Genomic DNA, 20,485 nt, shown 5'->3' on the forward strand with positions numbered 1-20,485 from the left:
TATCCCCCTTCGCTGACCGCTGATAAACGTGTCTGTTTTGCTTGGAGGAGGGCTGACGTCCACTGAAGATGGCGGGACTACAGTGTAAAAGGAAACATGGAAAGGCAGAGACAGTTGCCGGATAGACCCATTATGAAAGCAGTTGGTCGGCGAGACCAAGCCTCCACTAATTGTCATTGGGTGGTCTTTACCACTCACGGGGCTGGGAAATGTGCAACACATTTGAGGCTTGTAACTTTTTACATGCGTTGAAATTCACAGTACCCAGGCTACATCGCAGCGCATCTGACTGCACATCAGAGTTATGTTACTGTTAAAACCATCGAACACGGTTACAGACGCATGGAGTACGAAGTTATATTCATACAATGTAAAGATTACATTTTCCTTATGAGAAAATAACTATTGTGGTGGATTGGCCCATGTACATCCATGCAAGGTCAAAAGTATATTGTAATTGTAAAAGGTGTGTGTGCACATTACAAAAGTAAATTATTACCTTGGGAGGAACAAATTAATTGGAACAAATTTGGAGATCAATGTGTCTTTTTGAATGAGTCGTTCAATATGTTTTGGTCATTTCAATGAGGATTTCGAAGAATATTAATTCTTATAATGGTCTCACTTCATAATATAGTAAAATGTAAGTACCTAATTACTCCATTGTTAATATTTTTGTTACCATGAAAATAGTCAAAAAATAATGTAGTTTCAAATCCTGTGTTAAGAAATGCAATGTTAGTAGTCTCATGGAATACAATTTCTTGAGCACTACAGAAATCAATTGATATTATGGTGTGCATTTACATTTTTGTTGGTTGTACACTGATTGGTATGCACATTACACAGCTTACACTACAAATCAACCACAATACTTTAACTTACCTTTATACTAGCGGTCTAGCGGTTAGGATTCCTGGTTTTCACTCAGGCGGCCCGGGTTCGACTCCCGGTATGGGAACAACTGTTTTGGGGCGACAGGTAGTCTAGTGGTTAGAGCATTGGGCCAGTAATCAAAAGGTTGCTGAATCGAATCGCCGAACTGACAAGGTAAAAATCTGTCGTTCTGCCCCTGAACAAGGGGCAGGCTGTCATTGTAAGAAAGAATTTGTTCTACACTGACTTGCCTAGTTAAAAAAATATTTACAAAAAGGTCCTTAAATAAAAGGATCAATTTCATAAAAAAATATATATATATTTATACTAAGATTAATTTGATCAAATTAATTAAAATTTTAAAAATGACAAGATTTGCACCTTTTATTATAAAAAATATTTACAAAGGTCCTAAAATGTTTTCTTAATATAAAAATGCATATACTTTACAATTGTTAAGGTCTTTGAAATTCTAGCTGCTGTTTGAAGCAGTGACATCATTCAGAGGAGTGTTGTGGTAGTAATGACCAGAGTAATACTGTCAGATTTTACTGGTACGGTTTGCCTGAGTAATCTTTTCATCATGATAAGGAGACATTATGAAAAGAAATCTTTAGAGAAAGAGCTGCTTGTAAAAAATAATAGTTGAATTCTGTACAAAATATATTTTCGCAAATGAAATGCATAGTGAATAGGGGGGGTATTGAGTTGTAATTAAGCAATAAGGCAAAAGGGGGGGTGGTATATGCCCAATATATACCACGGCTAAGGTGTGCCTGGATACAGCCCTTAGCCATGGTATATTGGCCATATACCACAAACACCCGAGGTGTCTTATTTCTATTATAAATTGGTTACCAACATAATTAGAGCAGTAAAAATGTTGTCATACCCATGGTATATGGTCTGATATACCACAGCTTTCAGCCAATCAGCATTCAGGGCTCGAACCACCCGGTTTATAATATATCACATGGGTCTACACGGCTCAGTTTAAAATTCTATGTGGCATGTTTGTATCTGTATTTAATAAATTAAATAAATTAAAAGGAATAACTTAATGGGTCAACCAATAATTCTTAATTTGTAGTAATACAAATATCAGAAAATAAGGCTTCTTAATGCTGATATCAAGCAAGAGTTTCTCTAAATACTTTAACAAATCTAGTCTAGGTTTAAGGGATGGATTCAAATCAAGTTGGGGGGGGAAAAAACTGTGCCCATCTTGAGACCAACTGTGCCCAATGCTTAAAACCAAACCATAGGAAGACATTGGGTGACTCTGGCTACATTAAAATGTATCATATTAAAAATATGGGGGGAAATTATATTAAACCATACTGGTCAATTTCCCAAACTGTATATTGCAAAAAAATATATTTCTATATACATACATACAGTTGAAGTCGGAAGTTTACATATACTTTGGAATCATTAAAACTAGTTTTTCCACCACTCCACAAATTTCTTGTTAACAAACTATAGTTTTGGCAAGTCGGTTAGGACATCTACTTTGTGCATGACACAAGTCATTTTTCCAACAATTGTTTACAGACAGATTATTTCACCTATAACTCACTGTGTCACAATTCCAGTGGGACAGAAGTTTACATACACTAAGCTGACTGTGCCTTTAAACAGCATGGAAAAGTCCAGAAAATTATGTCATGGCTTTAGAAGCTTCTGATAGGCCAATTGACATAATTTGAGTCAATTGGAGATGTACCTGTGGATGTATTTCAAGGCCTAACTTCAACCTCAGTGCCTCTTTGTTTGACATCATGAGAAAATCTAAAGAAATCAGCCAAGACCTCAGAAAATAAATTGTAGACCTCCACAAGTCTGGTTCATCCTTAGGAGCAATTTCCAAACGCCTGAAGGTACCACGTTCATCTGTACAAACAATAGTACACAAGTATAAACACCATGGGACCACGCAGCCGTCATACCGCTGAGGAAGGAGATGCGTTCTGTCCCCTAGAGATGAGCATACTTTGGTGCGGAAAGTGCAAATCAATCACAAAACAACAGCAAAGGACCTTGTGAAGATGCTGGAGGAAACAGGTACAAAAGTATCTATATCCATAGTAAAACGTGTCCTATATCGACATAACCTGGAAGGCCGCTCAGCAAGGAAGAAGCCACTGCTCCAAAACCGCCATAAAAAAGCCAGACTACGGTTTGCAACTGCAAATGGGGTCAAAGATCGTACTTTTTTTGGGGAGAAATGTTCTCTGGTCTGATGAAACAAAAATATAACTGTTTGGCCATAATGACCATTGTTATGTTTGGAGGAAAAAGGGGGATGCTTGCAAGCCGAAGAACACCATCCCAACCGTGAAGCACGGGGTGGCAGCATCATGCTGTGGGGGTGCTTTGCTGCAGGAGGGACTGGTGCACGTCACAAAATAGATGGCATCATGAGGGAGGAAAAGTATGTGGATATATTGAAGCAACATCTCAAGACATCAGTCAGGAAGTTAAAGCTTGGTCGCAAATGGATCTTCCAAACGGACAATGACCTCAAGCATACTTCCAAAGTTGTGGCAAAATGGCTTAAGGACAACACAGTCAACACGCAGTGGTCTAGGGCACTACATCGCAGTGCTAGCTGCACCACCAGAGTCTCTAGGTTCGCACCCAGGCTGGGCTGGGTTCGCGCCCAGGCTCTGTCGCAGCCGGCCGCAACCGGGAGGTCCGTGGGGCGACGCACAATTGGCATAGCGTCGTCCGGGTTAGGGAGGGTTTGGCCGGTAGGGATATCCTTGTCTCAGTATGTAAAAATGTAATAAAATGTATGCACTCTACTGTAAGTCGCTCTGGATAAGAGCGTCTGCTAAATGACTAAAATGTAAATGTATTGGAGTGGCCATCACAAAGCCCTGACCTCAATCCCATAGAAAATTTGTGGGCAGAACTGAAAAAGCGTGTGCGAGCAAGGAGGCCTACAAATCTGACTCAGTTACACCAGCTCCGTCAGGAGGAATGGGCCAACATTCACCCAACTTATTGTGGGAAGCTTGTGGAAGGCTACCCGAAACGTCTGACCCAAGGTAAACAATTTAAAGGCAATGCTACCAAATACTAATTGAGTGTATGTAAACTTCTGACCCACTGGGAATGTGATGAAAGAAATAAAAGCTGAAATAAATCATTCTCTCAGCTATTATTTTGACATTTCACATTATTAAAATAAAGTGGTGATCCTAACTGACCTAAGACAGTGAATTTTTACTAGAATTAAATGTCAGGAATTGTGAAAAACTGAGTTTAAATGTATTTGGCTAAGGTGTATGTAAACTTCCAACTTCAACTGTACGTACATGTTTCACTAATATTTGTTTTACTCTTTAGGAAAATATGCATCTCTTCAGAAGTTTGGATGTTCGGGTCTATGTGTGTAGTGTAATGACATTGTTCTTCAGTCCATACATATTACAATAAATAAAAACAAAACTGGAAAAATAGATTGTATGACAAAAAGAAATATAGAAAAGTATGTAAAATAAGAAAAATCGTAATGGTATAGGTTGTAATCTCTGCCCACTTAGAGATGCACAGCTGCATGTCGTAACACTGAATATGTTCTTGATTTCATAAACCCTCAACATCTGAACATATAATAACACCATATCCATGTACGCACCACGTGCACAGTCTGTAAAGAGTCTGCAAAGTAAGTATGCAATGAAGTGTGTTGTTTCTCAGGAGCCCACTATGATCTCCATGATGTGGTCCAGTTCATTGAGGTCTGATCGGCAGCTGGTGCTGGAACTGAGGGGTGAGGGCCCATGGGAGGACAGGCTCTCCAGGAGGTCATAGGGCCCCATCTTAGGAACACTCTGCATTCCTGTCAGCACTGTATCAAGGTCGTAGTAAGACGCATCCACGTCTGAAAACAGTTCCTCCAGAGCAGGGTCGGGGCTGGGCGCAGGGTTTTTGATCTCGAACGTGCCAAAGACCTGCTCTGCTGTCCTGGTGTCCTCCACCAGGCTGTCACGCTCCCTCTCCTCCCCCTCTGAGCCAGACCCACACTCCTCACTGTCCTCCTCATCATCATCATCTTCACCTGTCTCCTCTTCCCAGCAGGGGTCCATGCCAAAGGTGCCTGGCAGGTAGGAGGTTGGGGCTTGGGGGGAGACAGTGGACATAGTCATTCCCACCTCTGCCGCCGCCACCTCCTCCGCAGGGCAGCCCTCTGACCCCACCACTGGGAAGGGCTTGGGGACCTGCTCCCCCTGGGCTGCCTCTGTCTGCCGACACAGCACCTCGGTGGCCACCAGGCGGTCTGCAGAGCCCTGGGCAGCAGCGTTGGCAGCACTCAGGGCCTGGGTCATGATCTGCCAGGTGCCGTCCTGGGTCATCTCCTCCTGGATCTGCCTCACCGTGTTGGCAATCAGCACCGAACGGCACAGATTAGGCTCCACCAGCATGTGGCACAGCTGCAGTTTGATCAGGGACATGTCCAGCAGGGACTGCCGCTGCAGGCTGTAGGACGACAGCATCCTCACAGCTGCCAAATTCGACTGATTCACATCCTCACCGCCTGCCACAGGTTCCTCCCTGGAGTCGGAAAACTTGCGCTTCGTGCCCTTCGGGAACATTTTGGCTCTCTGGGGTGAAGGGAAACGGAAAGAGTGTTATTGGTGACAAACCGGCCACAAAAACTTCACATTCTAACAAACACACATGATATCATGAAATACTGTGTTGTCTTGATGAATTTTAGTTATCAAAACTACATTCAAAAAATGTATGAATTTATAATGTGTGGTGTTATGTTTGAAGTGTGTGGAATAAGGACAAACTTTTCATTGGTAAGAGAATTTCATGAAGAAGAATCTCTACAGGTTAGCTAAATATTAATGTAATGTGCTACAGTATAAATAGCTTGTTGTTTTTCTGAAAGTTTGCTATACCTTTCCTGTTGAGAGGCACAGGCATTAGCATAGCAGCTTGGTCCCGGCTGCAGCGCTTCAGTACTTTTGTACAAGCAACAAGCAGCTTTTGTTCTGCACCCTTTCTGCCCATTTTAGGCCAGTCTGAAGCAAGGCTCCTGCTGGGCGGAACAACCACACTTTTAACAGACCCACTGAACCACCGAAAATACAGCATGTTACCAACCAACTACCATCACTGCGGTCAAAATCAGGACAGGTCAGGCTTCTCTCAACAACAAAAAACACAATCAGCTCATGTACATACACTATCCCACCCCACTGCCACCTGTCGTCAAACATCTAAATATTGGCAAAAGTTAGTTCACTTCTGTACTACCGGAGTGAAGTTAATAGGACACATACTGGGTGAGAAAAGTCAAAAGAATACCACACAGGTTTAAATGTGATATGTTTGAGATATACACACCATGCTCCAAAAAATATAACTGCTAGAATGTCATTAAAGGGAAAGGAGGAACAGTGAAAATGAACCTTCCTGAAGCAGTATCTCTGTCTGAATGAGAAGATATCAGAAGACTTGCCTCAAAACAACAGGGGACGGCTGTTGACTCCAAGGGACCAACAAGCAGGGAAGAGCAGAGTAGGAAGAGAACACAGGACAGGAGCCTGTGTGACATCACACTACATTTTCCATCAGACTTAAACAAAGGAACTTCTGTCAGGGTGTGCATCTCCTCAGAGAGAGCAGTGGGTGGGGCAGTAATTGGAGTTACTACTCTGCTACATGGATCAACCATCTACGAAGCAAGAAATTATATCAAACAGGAGGCAAGTATGAAATAAAGTAACCTAATACAGTAACATTTTGGTTCAAAACAGCAAACATTTGCACTTAATAGATTATTTTAACACTATACTAGCTTATGGCAAAAAAAAGCACAGTTGATAATAGCAACTTAAGCAATGTTCCTAATAAGCAAATGTCTTGTATCTATCTATTCTAAGGCTGCAGGGATAGACTGTGGACATCACAGGGGCACAATCTATCAGTCTGCCAAGCAAAGGACATTGAGCTTTGGTCCTACCTGAGAAGACATCTCAGCACTGGAGCAACAAATAGCATCACAAGTGACACTGTCGCATTTACTGTATGTTTTCACCATTGGAAGCAATCAGGAGAGTGCTTTTTAGTGTGTTAATGAACCTAACTTGAATGCAGACTTTATGGCCGACCACTTAGCCTAACCATTGCTTTCACTAGAGGGTGGTTATGTGCTTCTAATGTCATTAGCCATCAATAAACCATGATGAAAAACAATCTGTCACATAATTGGACTGGTGCCCTTACTGAAATCTAAGATCATGTTAGCTGCAAGAACTGAAGACTGCAAATGGACCTGCCTCAGACCACAGATAAAATGCACAAACAGTCTGATACAATCCTCTGGGGTACAAGACAACTGTCAAATTCAGCAAATGTTGTGTTCTAAATAGCTAGAACCCAAATAATAATTCCATATTTTCTAGTCCAATTCATGAGTAGCGTTGCCAGGTACCCTATTCAAAATACAAAATGTGAGGCTGACACATGAATGTACTTTCTCTGTTTCTCCTTTGTTACCTTAGTGGTAACTGTAAAAAATAATGGAGAATTTCTAGCTAAGAAGCATAATACTACACAAGTAACAAAAACACAGGGTTCATATTAATTCACCATTCCACCCACAAACAATAGGTGTCTACTATGGGAGTATAGCTGATTGGATATCTGAAAACAAGGAAAAAAGGAGGCGCAATCATTTTGATGAGACAAAAACTAGTTACTGGTGCCGGGCAGGGGACTTTTTGCTCTTTATGAACACTGCAAACCTAAAAGGCCTGTTCAATACAAATCTGTTAGGTTGTAATCCATTGACAAATAGGATCTAATAGGTTAATGTGGCTATAATAAAACAAAACATAGGTCAAGCCAACATACACCCCTTCAAATTAGGACAGCAGGTAGCCTAGTGGTTAGGGCGTTGGGCCAGTAACCAAAAGGTTGCTGGATTGAATCCCTGAATTGACAAGGTAAAAAATCTGTCGTTCTGCCCCTGAACAGGCGGTTAACCCACTGTTCCCCAGTAGGCCGTCATTGTAAATAAGAATTTGTTCTTTACTGACTTGCCTAGTTAAATAAAGGTTAAATGAAAAAAAAAAAAAAACATCTTTAAAGTTGAATCATTGTTTTGATGAATCAAGGTTTTTTACTCCAAACAATTAATCTGTCAGTACCAAATGTAAGGAGGGAACCTCATTCATGTATGCTGTGCTTGTTGTACTCTGTGTTATGCCTCAGTTATATTACACCGTTCTAAACGTCAAAGAGCAGCAAGGCTTAATACATAAAATAGCATTAACACCCACAGCTCCACCAGAGATCCTCCTCCTCGTCTCTGGCTCCACCTAGGAATTGTCTCCCCTCCCCCACAATACTGACGTTGACAGTATTTCCGCTGCCGCTTATGCTTATTTGAATGGAGAAATTAGCTGACTACGCAACAGTGCGAGTGTGTATCCTGCAATTCATAATAGGTTAATACAAAAATATGTACATAATGAAATGAGTTATTTATTTTGCACTCGCTGCAATAGCGCATGTCCTTCTCTGGTAGCTGTACCGCATGCTTTGTCTAGCTCGAGCAACAGGGACGCTGGGGCGACAACGGAGATGAGGCCATTTTGAAATAACTAGCTACGTTACCTACTGTAGCTAGCTAATTCCCACTCTGCGATATAATTGTTTAACTATAAAATAACGGATATAATTGGGGTAGATTATTACAACACTGTTTTAAAATGACGAGCTTCCCTTTTCCAACTACATTTCTCCACTCCCTAACTGGCATGGATACTCCCGCATGAAAATTGTTTAGCTACCTAACTAACGTTACCTAGCTAAATGTGTAGCTAGCGCGCACCCCCCCCCCCCTCACCAGACTAACATTTGACAAGAGTTTCGGAGATAAACATTTCAATAAATGCCCCATATCAATCCTAACAAATAAATACAGTCGGTTAATTCATTTGTCGTACCTTTATTTTTACTTTATTCCGGTGTTGGTCATAGGATCCTCTGTAGAAAGCGGAGATCAGGCTGAGATGAGATCATTTATGCCACGGCTTCAAAACTAGCTACCTCGTCTTCACTGCTCCCTGCTTGCTACGGCCAGGGAGCAGGAGGGGTGAATGGGGCGGGTTCCATGCATCTTGATAGACAGGCTGTCATTGTCACTTGAACGAGAGCACCAGAACAAAAGGTACACTCCACACTCTCAAAATGCAAAGAAATGGCACAGTAACAACAGCGCATGTAAATCAAAGCTCGCGTGCGTTTTCCCCCACAACTGCAGACTAATCAGTGCATAGCGCGGAAATTGTTATTTCAAAGCAAAACATTTTTGTTTTTAAATCAACAATAAATAAAATACAACTACGATGAGTTATACAGAATATAATGACATTGGAGCTTTTGACTTAAAAAAAATATTATTTCATTGTTCAAATTTGGCTTACCAAGGATTTTTGTTATCCCCTCTTTTGACAAATTACTCTTCCAATCTTACTCTGAGTTTGTAGTTCGTGGGTATGAAATTGGATGTGTTTGGCCAAAAACGTAGTGACGGTACAACACCGTAACACGATCGGAAATGGCGGCGAGTAGTGCGGACGAAAATGAGAAATGTAGAAAAAGTTGGTGAAGCAGCTTCTGTGCTGGAACGCGAACAATATGGGTGTCAGTTCTGAGGGTATGTAATGGGAGGATGAGCATCAAGGACCGGAATGGTCAGTAGTGGAAAGACATAGGAAGAAGAGAGATCATGATACAGAAAGCAGTAGTGATGTGTTGGAGTGGAAAGTTGTAATCAGTGGTGGGAAAAGTACTCAATTGTCATATTTGAGTAAAAGTAAAGATACCTTCATAGAAAATGATTCAAATAAAAGTGAAAGTCACCCAATAAAATAATACTCTAAAAGTATTTGGTTTTAAATATACTTAACTATTAAAAGTAAATAGAATTACTCAAATGTACTTGAGTATTAAAAGTAAAAGATATAAACAATTTCAAATAACTTATTTTAAGCTAACCAGACTGCACAATTATCTTGTTTTTTTACATTTACGAATAGCCAGGGTCACACTCCAACACTCAAGACATAATTTGCAAACGAAGCATTTGTGTTTAGTGAGTCCGCCAGATCAGAGGCAGTAGGGATGACCAGGTGATCTTCTCTTGATAAGTCTGGGAATTGGACCATTTTCCTGTAAAAATGTAACGAGTACTTTTGGGTGTCAGAGAAAATGTATGGAATAAAAAGTACATTATTTTCTTTAGGAATTAAGTAAAAGTAAAAGTTGGCAAAAATATAAATGGAAAAGTAAAGTAGAAATACCCCAAAAAACTACTTAATAACAATAAGTACTTTAAAGTATTTTTACATTAGAACTTTACACCACTGGTTGTGATAGTGTTTAATGAGACCACAGGGCCTCACTTACACCCTATCCGACTAACTAATTTCATTGAGATAGAGGGACAGTTGGAAGTTTACATACACCTTAGCCAAATACATTTAAACTCCTGACATTTAGTCCTAGTAAAAATTCCCTGTCTTAGGTCAGTTAGGATCACCACTTTATTTTAATAATGTAAAATGTCAGAATAATAGTAGAGAGAATGATTTATTTCAGCTTTTATTTCTTTCATCACATTCTCAGTGGGTCAGAAGTTTACATACACTCAATTAGTATTTGGTAGCATTGCCTTTAAATTGTTTAACTTGGGTCAAATGTTTCGGGTAGCCTTCCACAAGCTTCCCACAATAAGTTGGGTGAATTTTCCTCCTGACAGAGCTGGTGTAACTGAGTCAGGTTTGTAGGCCTCCTTGCTCGCACACGCTTTTTCAGTTCTGCCCACAATTTGTCTATGGGATTGAGGTCAGGGCTTTGTGATGGCCACTCCAATACCTTGACTTTGTTGTCCTTAAGCCATTTTTCCACAACTTTGTGGAAGTATGCTTGGGCTCATTGTCCATTTGGAAGATCCATTTGCGACCAAGCTTTAACTTCCTGACTGATGTCTTGAGATGTTGCTTCAATATATCCACATAATTTCCCTCCCTCACAATGTCATCTATTTTGTGACGTGCACCAGTCCCTCCTGCAGCAAAGCATCCCCACAACATGATGCTGCCAACCCCGTGCTTCACGGTTGGGATGGTGTTCTTTGGCTTGCAAGCCTCCCCCTTTTTCCTCCAAACATAACGATGATCATTATGGCCAAACAGTTCTATTTTTGTTTCATCAGACCACATGACATTTCTTTGTTCCCATGTGCAGTTGCAAACCGTAGTCTGGCTTTTTTATGGCGGGTTTGGAACAGTGGCTTCTTCCTTGCTGAGCAGCCTTTCAGGTTATGTCGATACAGGACTCGTTTTACTGTGGATATAGATATTTTTGTACCTGTTTCCTCCAGCATCTTCACAAGGTCCTTTGCTGTTGTTCTGTGATTGATTTGCACTTTTCGCACCAAAGTACGCTCATCTCTAGGGGACAGAACGCATCTCCTTCCTGAGCGGTATGACGGCTGCGTGGTCCCATGGTGTTTATACTTGTGTACTATTGTTTGTACAGATGAACGTGGTACCTTCAGGCGTTTGGAAATTGCTCCTAAGGATGAACCAGACTTGTGGAGGTCTACAATTTCTTTTCTGAGGTCTTGGCTGATTTCTTTAGATTTTCTCATGATGTCAAACAAAGAGGCACTGAGGTTGAAGTTAGGCCTTGAAATACATCCACAGGTACATCTCCAATTGACTCAAATTATGTCAATTGGCCTATCAGAAGCTTCTAATGCCATGACATAATTTTCTGGAATTTTCCAAGCTGTTTAAAGGCACAGTCAGTTTAGTGTATGTAAACTTCTGACCCACTGGAATTGTGACACAGTGAATTATAAGTGAAATAATCTGTCTGTAAACAATTGTTGGAAAAATAACTTGCATCATGCACAAAGTAGATGTCCTAACCGACTTGCCAAAACTATAGTTTGTTAACAAGAAATTTGTGGAGAGGTTGAAAAACTAGTTTTAATGACTCCAACCTAAGTGTATGTAAACTTCCGACTTCAACTGTAGGTGAAGTGAAATTAGCTTGGTTCATTGGAAATGGTAGATTGTTAATATTGTGTGGTAGTCAGGCTCAACAAGAGAAGATTCTGAAAATGGAAAAGCTTAATGGGAAGAAGATTAAAAGCTGTGTCCTTTGTTCTTATGCTAGATTGAGGGGAGTCATCACTGGGGTCCCAATATCTAAAGTACAAAAGTTTGGACACACCTACTCATTCCAGGGTTTTTCTTTATTTTTACTATTTTCTACATTGTAGAATAATAGTGAAGACATCAAAACTATGAAATAACACATATGGAATCATGTAGTAACCAAACAAGTGTTAAACAAATCAAAATATATTTTATACTTGAGATTCTTCAAAGTAGCCACCCTTTGCCTTGATAACTTTTGACTGGTACTGTACGTCCACAGATGATATTAAAGAAAATGTGAAGGGAGGCAGAGTGATTGAGGTCAAAAGGTTGATCAGTAGGAAAGAGGGTCAAAGAAGTCAAAGCTTATCAGTGATGTTGAGGTCTGAGCAAGTCTTGCTGGGGAAAGTACACGTAGGATTTCTTATTTCGAATGTTAGAGAACTTGTCCCATATGCACTGCAGTGTTTTAAAAGCCAAAGAATGGGACATGTAGCTGCTCAGTGTAAAGGAAAGAAAGGAAGTGTGGAGGGGCACATGAGTATGGTGAATGTGGAAGCAATGTGAAGGTTAAGTGCTGTAATTATGGGGGATAACACAGTGCTGCATTTGGTGGATGCCAGGTACAGAGAGAGGCTAGAGAGGCTCAGAGAAATGGAATCAGTCATGATGTATCGTATGCAGAGGCCGTAAAACAAATTGGTAGAACTACAGTGAAGACTGATGGAGCTTACATGGATGTACCTGTAGTAAGTGGACCAACTGTTGGGGCTGGTGCTTCTGATGGTCTTGGCATGGTTTCGAGGCCTGTTCAGAAATCTTGTGCTCATGAATGTGTGGTGTCAAAGGACACGTTGATAATGAATAAAGTTCACTTCATAGTTTTTATTGGTAAGGTTATCAATACGACTCGGTTTGTAGAAAGCAGAAATGCCAGGTTGAAGTTTTTTTTGGAGATGGCAAAATACATTTTGGGTGTAACAGATATTACTGTTGAAATGGTTGTTGACATAATGAACAATCCAAAGGGTGGAGTGTCTCAGCATGATATAGATAAAGTTTAATGGGGTTTTGGGGGAGGGTGTGGTAGAAGTTAGGGATTTATTTGTTTTTTTATTTTATTTTCATGGTAGTACAGAATTGGGCAGACCATGATTGATCATACATTCCAGCACAGTAGGTGGCAGCATGTACTTAAACGATTGTTTGCGTACCGCCATGATATCATAGAAGCAGCAGCAGCAGCAGCAGCAGCAGCAGCAGCAGCAGCAGCAGCAGCAGCAGCAGCAGCAGCAGCAGCAGCAGCAGCAGCAGCAGCAGCAGCAGCAGCAGCAGCAGCAGCAGCAGCAGCAGCAGCAGCAGCAGCAGCAGCAGCAGCAGCAGCAGCAGCAAAACAAGAAGACGACAGCGACCACGTTTGTCAAGCGTTTGTCCTGCAGGGAGAGCTGTTGCTAATTCAAGTAATGACTGGCAGATGTTATAAGGTTTTGTATGGCTGTTATAATAACCTTTTGTGTTTGGTTTCAGTTGAGTGTATGTACTTATGTCATGTTTGCATTTGTGCGTACCAGTTAGATTGTGTGAATGTACAGTTGAAGTCAGAAGTTTACATACACCTTAGCCAAATACATTTAAACTCAGTTTTTCCACAATTCCTGATATTTAATCCGAGTAAAATTCCCTGTCTTAGGTCAGTTAGGATCACCATTTTACTTTAAGAATGTGAAATGTCAGAATAATAGTAGAGAGAATTATTTATTTCAGCTTTTATTTCTTTCATCACATTCCCAGTGGGTCAGAAGTTTACATACACTCAATTAGTATTTGGTAGCATTGCCTTTAAATTGTTTAACTTGGGTCAAACATTTCGGGGTAGCCTTCCACAAGCTTCCCACAATAAGTTGGGTGAATTTTGGCCCATTCCTCCTGACAGAGCTGGTGTAACTGAGTCAGGTTTGTAGGCCTCCTTGCTCGCACACGCTTTTTCAGTTCTGCCCACAAATGTTCTATATCCACAGGTACACCTCCAATTGACTCAAATGATGTCAATCAGAAGCTTCTAAAGCCATGACATCATTTTCTGGAATTTTCCAAGCTGTTTAAATGCACAGTCAACTTAGTGTATGTAAACTTCTGACCCACTGGAATTGTGATACAATGAATTATAAGTGAAATAATCTGTCTGTAAACAATTGTTGGAAAAATGACTTGTGTCATGCACAAAGTATTTGTCCTAACCGACTTGCCAAAACTATAGTTTGTTAACAAGACATTTTTGAAGTGGTTGAAAAATGAGTTTTTGTCACGTTCTGACCTTTATTTCCTTTGTTTTGTCTTTATTTAGTATGGTCAGGGCGTGAGTTGGGGTGGGCAGTCTATGTTTGTATTTCTATGTTTTCCTATTTCTGTGTTTGGCCTGATATGGTTCTCAATCAGAGGCAGGTGTTTTGTGTTGTCTCTGATTGGGAACCATATTTAGGTTGCCTGTTTTGTGTTGGGTTTTGTGGGTGGTTGTTTTCAGTCTTTGTGTGTCTGCACCAGATAGAACTGTTTCGGTTGTCACTTTTGTTGTTTTGTATTTTGAGTGTTCACCTTTATTAAAACAAGATGAACAATTACCACGCTGCGCATTGGTCCTCCGATCCTTCTAACTTATCCTCCTCAGACGAGGAAGACGACAGCCGTTACACTTAGGTTGGAGTCATTAAAACTGTATGTAAACTTCTGACTTCAACTGTATTCTTTTAAACGTTAGAAAATACACACATCTAATTTCATAATAAATATTTTAGTCAAATGTGGTTCAAGTAATCACAAAAACAAGGGGCAAATCATTACTGAGAGCAAAGGCTCCATACAAGTTAGAACTTTGTAAATTAAATAAATAATTCTAGTAACATTCTTACTATTAACACCCAACTTATCTTTGACTTTTCTTATTATTATTCAATATAATACTGCACCCAAACAAATACAACTATATACAAATAAATCCAATACAATTATATACTTCAGAAACATTCAAATAACTACCAGAATCCTATTCAATAAGCGAGTTAAACACAGTTTGGAATTTCATAACATGTTTACATATGTAAAAAGTTTAAAAAAAAACAGCAACAAGAAAAACATACTTTGCCAGTTGCAACACATTGTTGCAGGTCCCATGTGAAACCGCTACAAAATCTTTGTTGGATCTGACATTTTGGGGGGTTATTTTACACTACATCAGGAGTTGGAAATGATGATAAAGAATTGGGATATAATTGTATTAAATATCCAAAAGGAAACTAATTAAATAACATGAAACTAAGTCATTAATTATGATTGAACCAGTACATCCATGTTATTAATGTCATGCCCTGACCGTAGAGATCCTTTTTATGTCTCTATTTTGGTTGGTCAGGGCGTGAGTTTGGGTGGGCATCTATGTCTGGTGTTCTATGTTGTCCTTGTTTTGTATTTCTGTGTGTTTGGCCTGGTATGGTTCTCAATCAGAGGCAGCTGTCTATCGTTGTCTCTGATTGAGAATCATACTTAGGTAGCCTGTTCCCCCCTGTGTTTGTGGGTGGTTGTTTCCTGTTTAGTGTTTGTTTCACCTTTCAGGACTGTTCGTTTGTCGTGTTTGTTGTTTTGTCAAGTGTTGCATATTTTATTAAAATATATATACACTTACCACGCTGCACCTTTGTCCTCTTCTCCTTCTCCCGACGACGTGCATTACAGAACCACCCACCAACAAAGGACCAAGCAGCGTGGGAACATGGACTCCTGGACATGGGAGGAAATTTTGGGCGGCAAAGGACCATGGGCACAGCCGGGAGAGTATCGCCGTCCGAAAAAGGAGCTGGAGGCAGCAGAAGCGGAGCGGCGACACTACGAGGAATTGGCGCGAGGTAACGGGCACGAGAGGCAGCGACAGATTTTTTTGGGGCGGGGGAACACGGGGAGATTGGCGGACTCAGGTAGGAGACCTGAGCCAACTCCCCGTGCTTACCGTGGTGGGAGAGTGACTGGGCAGGCACCATGTTATGCGGGGAAGCGCAAGGTGTCCCCAGTGCGCACGCATAGCCCGGTGCGCTACATCGCTCCTCGAATCGGCCGGGCTAGAGTGGGCATCGAGCCAGGAGGGATGATGCCGGCTCAGCGCATCTGGTCTCCAGTGCGTCTCCTCGGCCCGGGGTATACTGCACCAGCCCTACGCAAGGTGTCCCCAGTTCGCCAGCACAGCCCAGTGCGGCCTGTTCCAACTCCCCGCACTTGCCGGGCTACAGGGGGGATCCAGCCAGAACGGGAGCAGCCAGATCTGCGTTCGAGACCGCCAGTGCGCCTCCACGGCCCAGTGTATCCGGTGCCTCGGCCAAGGACAAGGCCTCCTGCATGTCTCCCCAGCCTGGTGAGTCCTATGCCTGCGCCGAGAATTAACTTTCCTATATGTCTCCCCAGCCTGGTGAGTCCTGTGCCTTCTCCCAGAGCCAGGCCTCCTGTGTGTCTCTCCACTCCAGTGGTGATCCATGGCACGAAGCCTCCAGTGGTGATCCATGGCACGAAGCCTCCAGTGGTGATCCATGGCACGAAGCCTCCAGTGGTGATCCATGGCACGAAGCCTCCAGTGGTGATCCATGGCACGAAGCCTCCAGTGGTGATCCATGGCACGAAGCCTCCAGTGGTGATCCATGGCACGAAGCCTCCAGTGGTGATCCATGGCACGAAGCCTCCAGTGGTGATCCATGGTAAGAAGCCTCCAGTGATGATCCATGGCAAGAAGCCTCCAGTGATGATCCATGGCACGAAGCCTCCAGTGATGATCCATGGCACGAAGCCTCCTGTGATGATCCATGGCATGAAGCCTCCTGTGATGATCCATGGCACGAAGCCTCCAGTGATGATCCATGGCACGAAGCCTCCTGTGATGATCCATGGCACGAAACCTCCAGTGAGGAGTTATGGCACGAGGCCTCCAACGAAGGAAGCTAGTCCGGAGCCTCCAGCGTCGCCCTCTAGTCCGGAGCCTCCAGCGACGCCCTCTAGTCCGGAGCCTCCAGCGACGCCCTCTAGTCCGGAGCCTCCAGCGACGGGCTTCAGTCAGGAGCAGCCAGAGTCTCCCTCCTGTCCGGAGCAGCCAGAGTCTCCCTCCTGTCCGGAGCAGCCAGAGTCTCCCTCCTGTCCGGAGCAGCCAGAGTCTCCCTCCTGTCCGGGGCCCGCTGCGAAGGTCCCTGGTCCGGGGTCGGCGGTAAGGGTCCCCGCTCCAGAGACGCCATAGGGGAGGGTCTGGGTGGGCATTTCACTGCGGTGGACCCCGCTCCACCTTAGTCTTGGCCCACTTAGGTGGCGCCTCTGGAGCGGGGTCCACGTCCCGCACCAGAGCCGCCACCGCAGTGAAATGCCCACCCAGACCCTCCCCTATAGGTTAAGGTTTTGCGGCCGGAGTCCGCACCTTTGGGGGGGGGGGGGGGGGGTACTGTCACGCCCTGACCGTAGAGATCCTTTTTATGTCTCTATTTTGGTTGGTCAGGGCGTGAGTTTGGGTGGGCATTCTATGTCTGGTGTTCTATGTTGTCCTTGTTTTGTATTTCTGTGTGTTTGGCCTGGTATGGTTCTCAATCAGAGGCAGCTGTCTATCGTTGTCTCTGATTGAGAATCATACTTAGGTAGCCTGTTCCCACCTGGGTTTGTGGGTGGTTGTTTCCTGTTTAGTGTTTGTTTCACCTTTCAGGACTGTTCGTTTGTCGTGTTGTTTTGTCAAGTGTTGCGTATTTTATTAAAATATATGAACACTTACAACGCTGCACCTTGGTCCTCTTCTCCTTCTCCTGACGACGTGCGTTACAATTAAGCATATAATAGTACATTTTAAACATTCAACAAAAATGCTGCATAAAGTCATGCAACCCTGAAAGTGTATGGAACCAAACAATCAACAGCTCATCATTTGTAAATAACAGATCAATGTCGTTTGCAAAACGTATGCATATAAAACTCTAAAAGCATTAATACCAAGTAGAAAACAACGATTAGGTGCTTTCAACACTGCAACTTAGCCCAGGGCTAAGAGCCTCCTTAGCCCTGGTCTAAGGGAGATTTTAGCTCGGGACTAAGCAAATGTTCATACTTGCACATTAAAAAGTGGGCTAGCACCAACTCTAGCCCCAGAAACACGGTGTGTGTGAAATAGCCAGTGTGAAACGCAGAATTCTCACTGTCCAATCACAAAAGCTGCACATTCACTTAATTGGCATATGCTTGTGATGCGTTCTGCATGGTATTTTAAGTAAATGTATACTACTTCATCTTCCCATCTGAGTTTAAAAAATCCTACAAAAAAACGAAATACTTTCATTTAATCCGTGCAAAAACATTGTTGCTATGGCTAACAAAAACAGTTGCTATATAGGCTGGTAAACGTGTTCTCACTTAGCTAGCTAGTCAACTGAAGAAGCCACAAACTCTACTGCAGGAAGGGCAGCTAACGTTGCATTTTTATCTGTTTTATAGATTTTCTATTGACATTTAATTGGATATAGCTATTCTTTTTTTAAAATTTTTTTTTAAATTTTATCCCATTTTCTCCCCAATTTTCGTGGTATCCAATCGCTAGTAATTACTACCTTGTCTCATCGCTACAACTCCCGTACGGGCTCGGGAGAGACGAAGGTCGAAAGCCATGCGTCCTCCGAAGCACAACCCAACCAGCCGTACTGCTTCTTAACACAGCGAGCCTCCAACCCGGAAGCCAGCCGCACCAATGTGTCGGAGGAAACACCGTGTACCTGGCCCCCTTGGTTGGCGCGCACTGCGCCCGGCCCGCCACAGGAGTCGCTGGAGCGCGATGAGACAAGGATATCCCTACCGGCCAAACCCTCCCTAACCCGGACGACGCTATGCCAATTGTGCGTCGCCCCACGGACCTCCCGGTCGCGGCCGGCTGCGACAGAGCCTGGGCGCGAACCCAGAGACTCTGGTGGCGCAGTTAGCACTGCGATGCAGTGCCCTAGACCACTGCGCCACCCGGGAGGCCCTGGATATAGCTATTCTTGATAATAATATTGTTGCATGATTTTGCTTGGATCAGAAAAGTTGATGTCCGTGTACTGCATTCACTGTACAGGGCTATATCGCATGTCAAAAGTTTAACATTGTTTATAGGGTTTCCAACTGTCCCGTATTAGCCGGGATGTCCCTTATATTAGGCTAAATTGATTTGTCCCATACGGGACCTCCCTTGTCCCGTATATTCATCCAATCACAGTATAGTGTAAACGGCCAATTACTGCAAAGTAATTTCTGTTATTGTTCGGTCGGTTTGGCATATCAAGGAAATATGGATAAACATGCAAAAAAGACTGTGCAGCTACAACAAACAATGTGAAACAAAAAAGACGTGGGTTAAGCCGCCAGTGGTGACTCGACGAAAGCTTTCTGTACTTTATGCGTCGGGAATTATCAATTGGCCATGAAGGGGAGAATGACCTAACTCAGCATGCATCCACAGAAATGCACAGGCCACGCTAGCAATATCGGTGCATTCTTCATGACGTCTACTGCGGAAACTGACATAATTGGAAACACCTCTCCGTTTATCAGTTATTGAGCAGTGCCAACAATCGCATTCTTAAAGCTAATTGCCCAGCTCACATAGCTCATAATGCTTTCAAGCACTTCTGCGGTCAGTGGATATTGAGACAATTGTTTTACAGATCTACAGCCACTTATCAGTATCTGCTTCCCTAAGAGAGGACCTGCGTGCATTGTTTTTTGCCTTTGTTGACACTGAGTGGCGTGAAATTCTGCAACATGTTTGCACACAATGGCTCTCTCTTCATCTAGCTGCCGATCGTCTCCAGCAAAGCTGGCCAGCTCTTACATCACACTACAGGTCCCTTAGGGAGACCTGTCCTGTGGCAATTAATAGTATTTTTGAGTATGAAGAAAAAACGGAAGCTGCTGAGATTTATCTGTGCTTTTTCCACAAAGTGGGTGTGTTTTTGACCAACTTGTAAAACAGCTGGACGAACAACGCTCTGCATCACAGATGTTTACGAGGAAGTCCAAAAGTTCAACATTTAAGATGCTTCAGCTGAAACAGGACAGTTTTTTTCTGAGTAGACCAAGCAGCTGATGGACAAACAATTGTCAGCACAAAGGTCCAAGCAGCAACAGGACTTTGAAGTTCTATGACACTGTCATTACATACATTGACAGGTGGTTTGATTTCTCACCAGAAAATGTAATGGTGAAACTGATCGGCCTCTATGAGGAGCTCTCCTTCACTGACCTGGAGCAGGTGGTGGTTGCCCTCAAAATGACAGCGACAGTCAGTATGGACCAACTCTATGAAGAGTTTTGTGCTAGCCGGGAGGAAATACAGAAAGCCAGAGAGGATACCACAAAATCCACCAGTGAGA

At 42.7% G+C, this 20,485-nt stretch overlaps 1 protein-coding gene across 2 annotated transcripts; it reads right to left on the bottom strand.

Annotated features, from left to right (window-relative positions):
- Window positions 1-4,107: 4,107 nt before the first annotated feature.
- On the bottom strand, window positions 4,108-8,976 carry LOC120023762 (cell division cycle-associated protein 4-like). Of its 2 annotated transcripts, XM_038967858.1 has the most exons (3): window positions 8,853-8,976; window positions 5,796-6,574; window positions 4,108-5,489 (listed from the first exon to the last, which is right to left on the bottom strand). In XM_038967858.1, the coding sequence occupies exon 3, from the start codon at window positions 5,478-5,480 to the stop codon at window positions 4,581-4,583; it is 900 nt and encodes a 299-aa protein (XP_038823786.1). In that variant the 5' UTR covers window positions 5,481-5,489; window positions 5,796-6,574; window positions 8,853-8,976; the 3' UTR covers window positions 4,108-4,580. The 2 variants fall into 2 exon arrangements, with proteins under 2 accessions (XP_038823786.1, XP_038823785.1); XM_038967857.1 differs by lacking the exon at window positions 5,796-6,574.
- Window positions 8,977-20,485: the final 11,509 nt, after the last annotated feature.

This window comes from Salvelinus namaycush, chromosome 28 (assembly GCF_016432855.1).
Source record: "Salvelinus namaycush isolate Seneca chromosome 28, SaNama_1.0, whole genome shotgun sequence".
Lineage (NCBI taxonomy): Eukaryota > Metazoa > Chordata > Actinopteri > Salmoniformes > Salmonidae > Salvelinus > Salvelinus namaycush.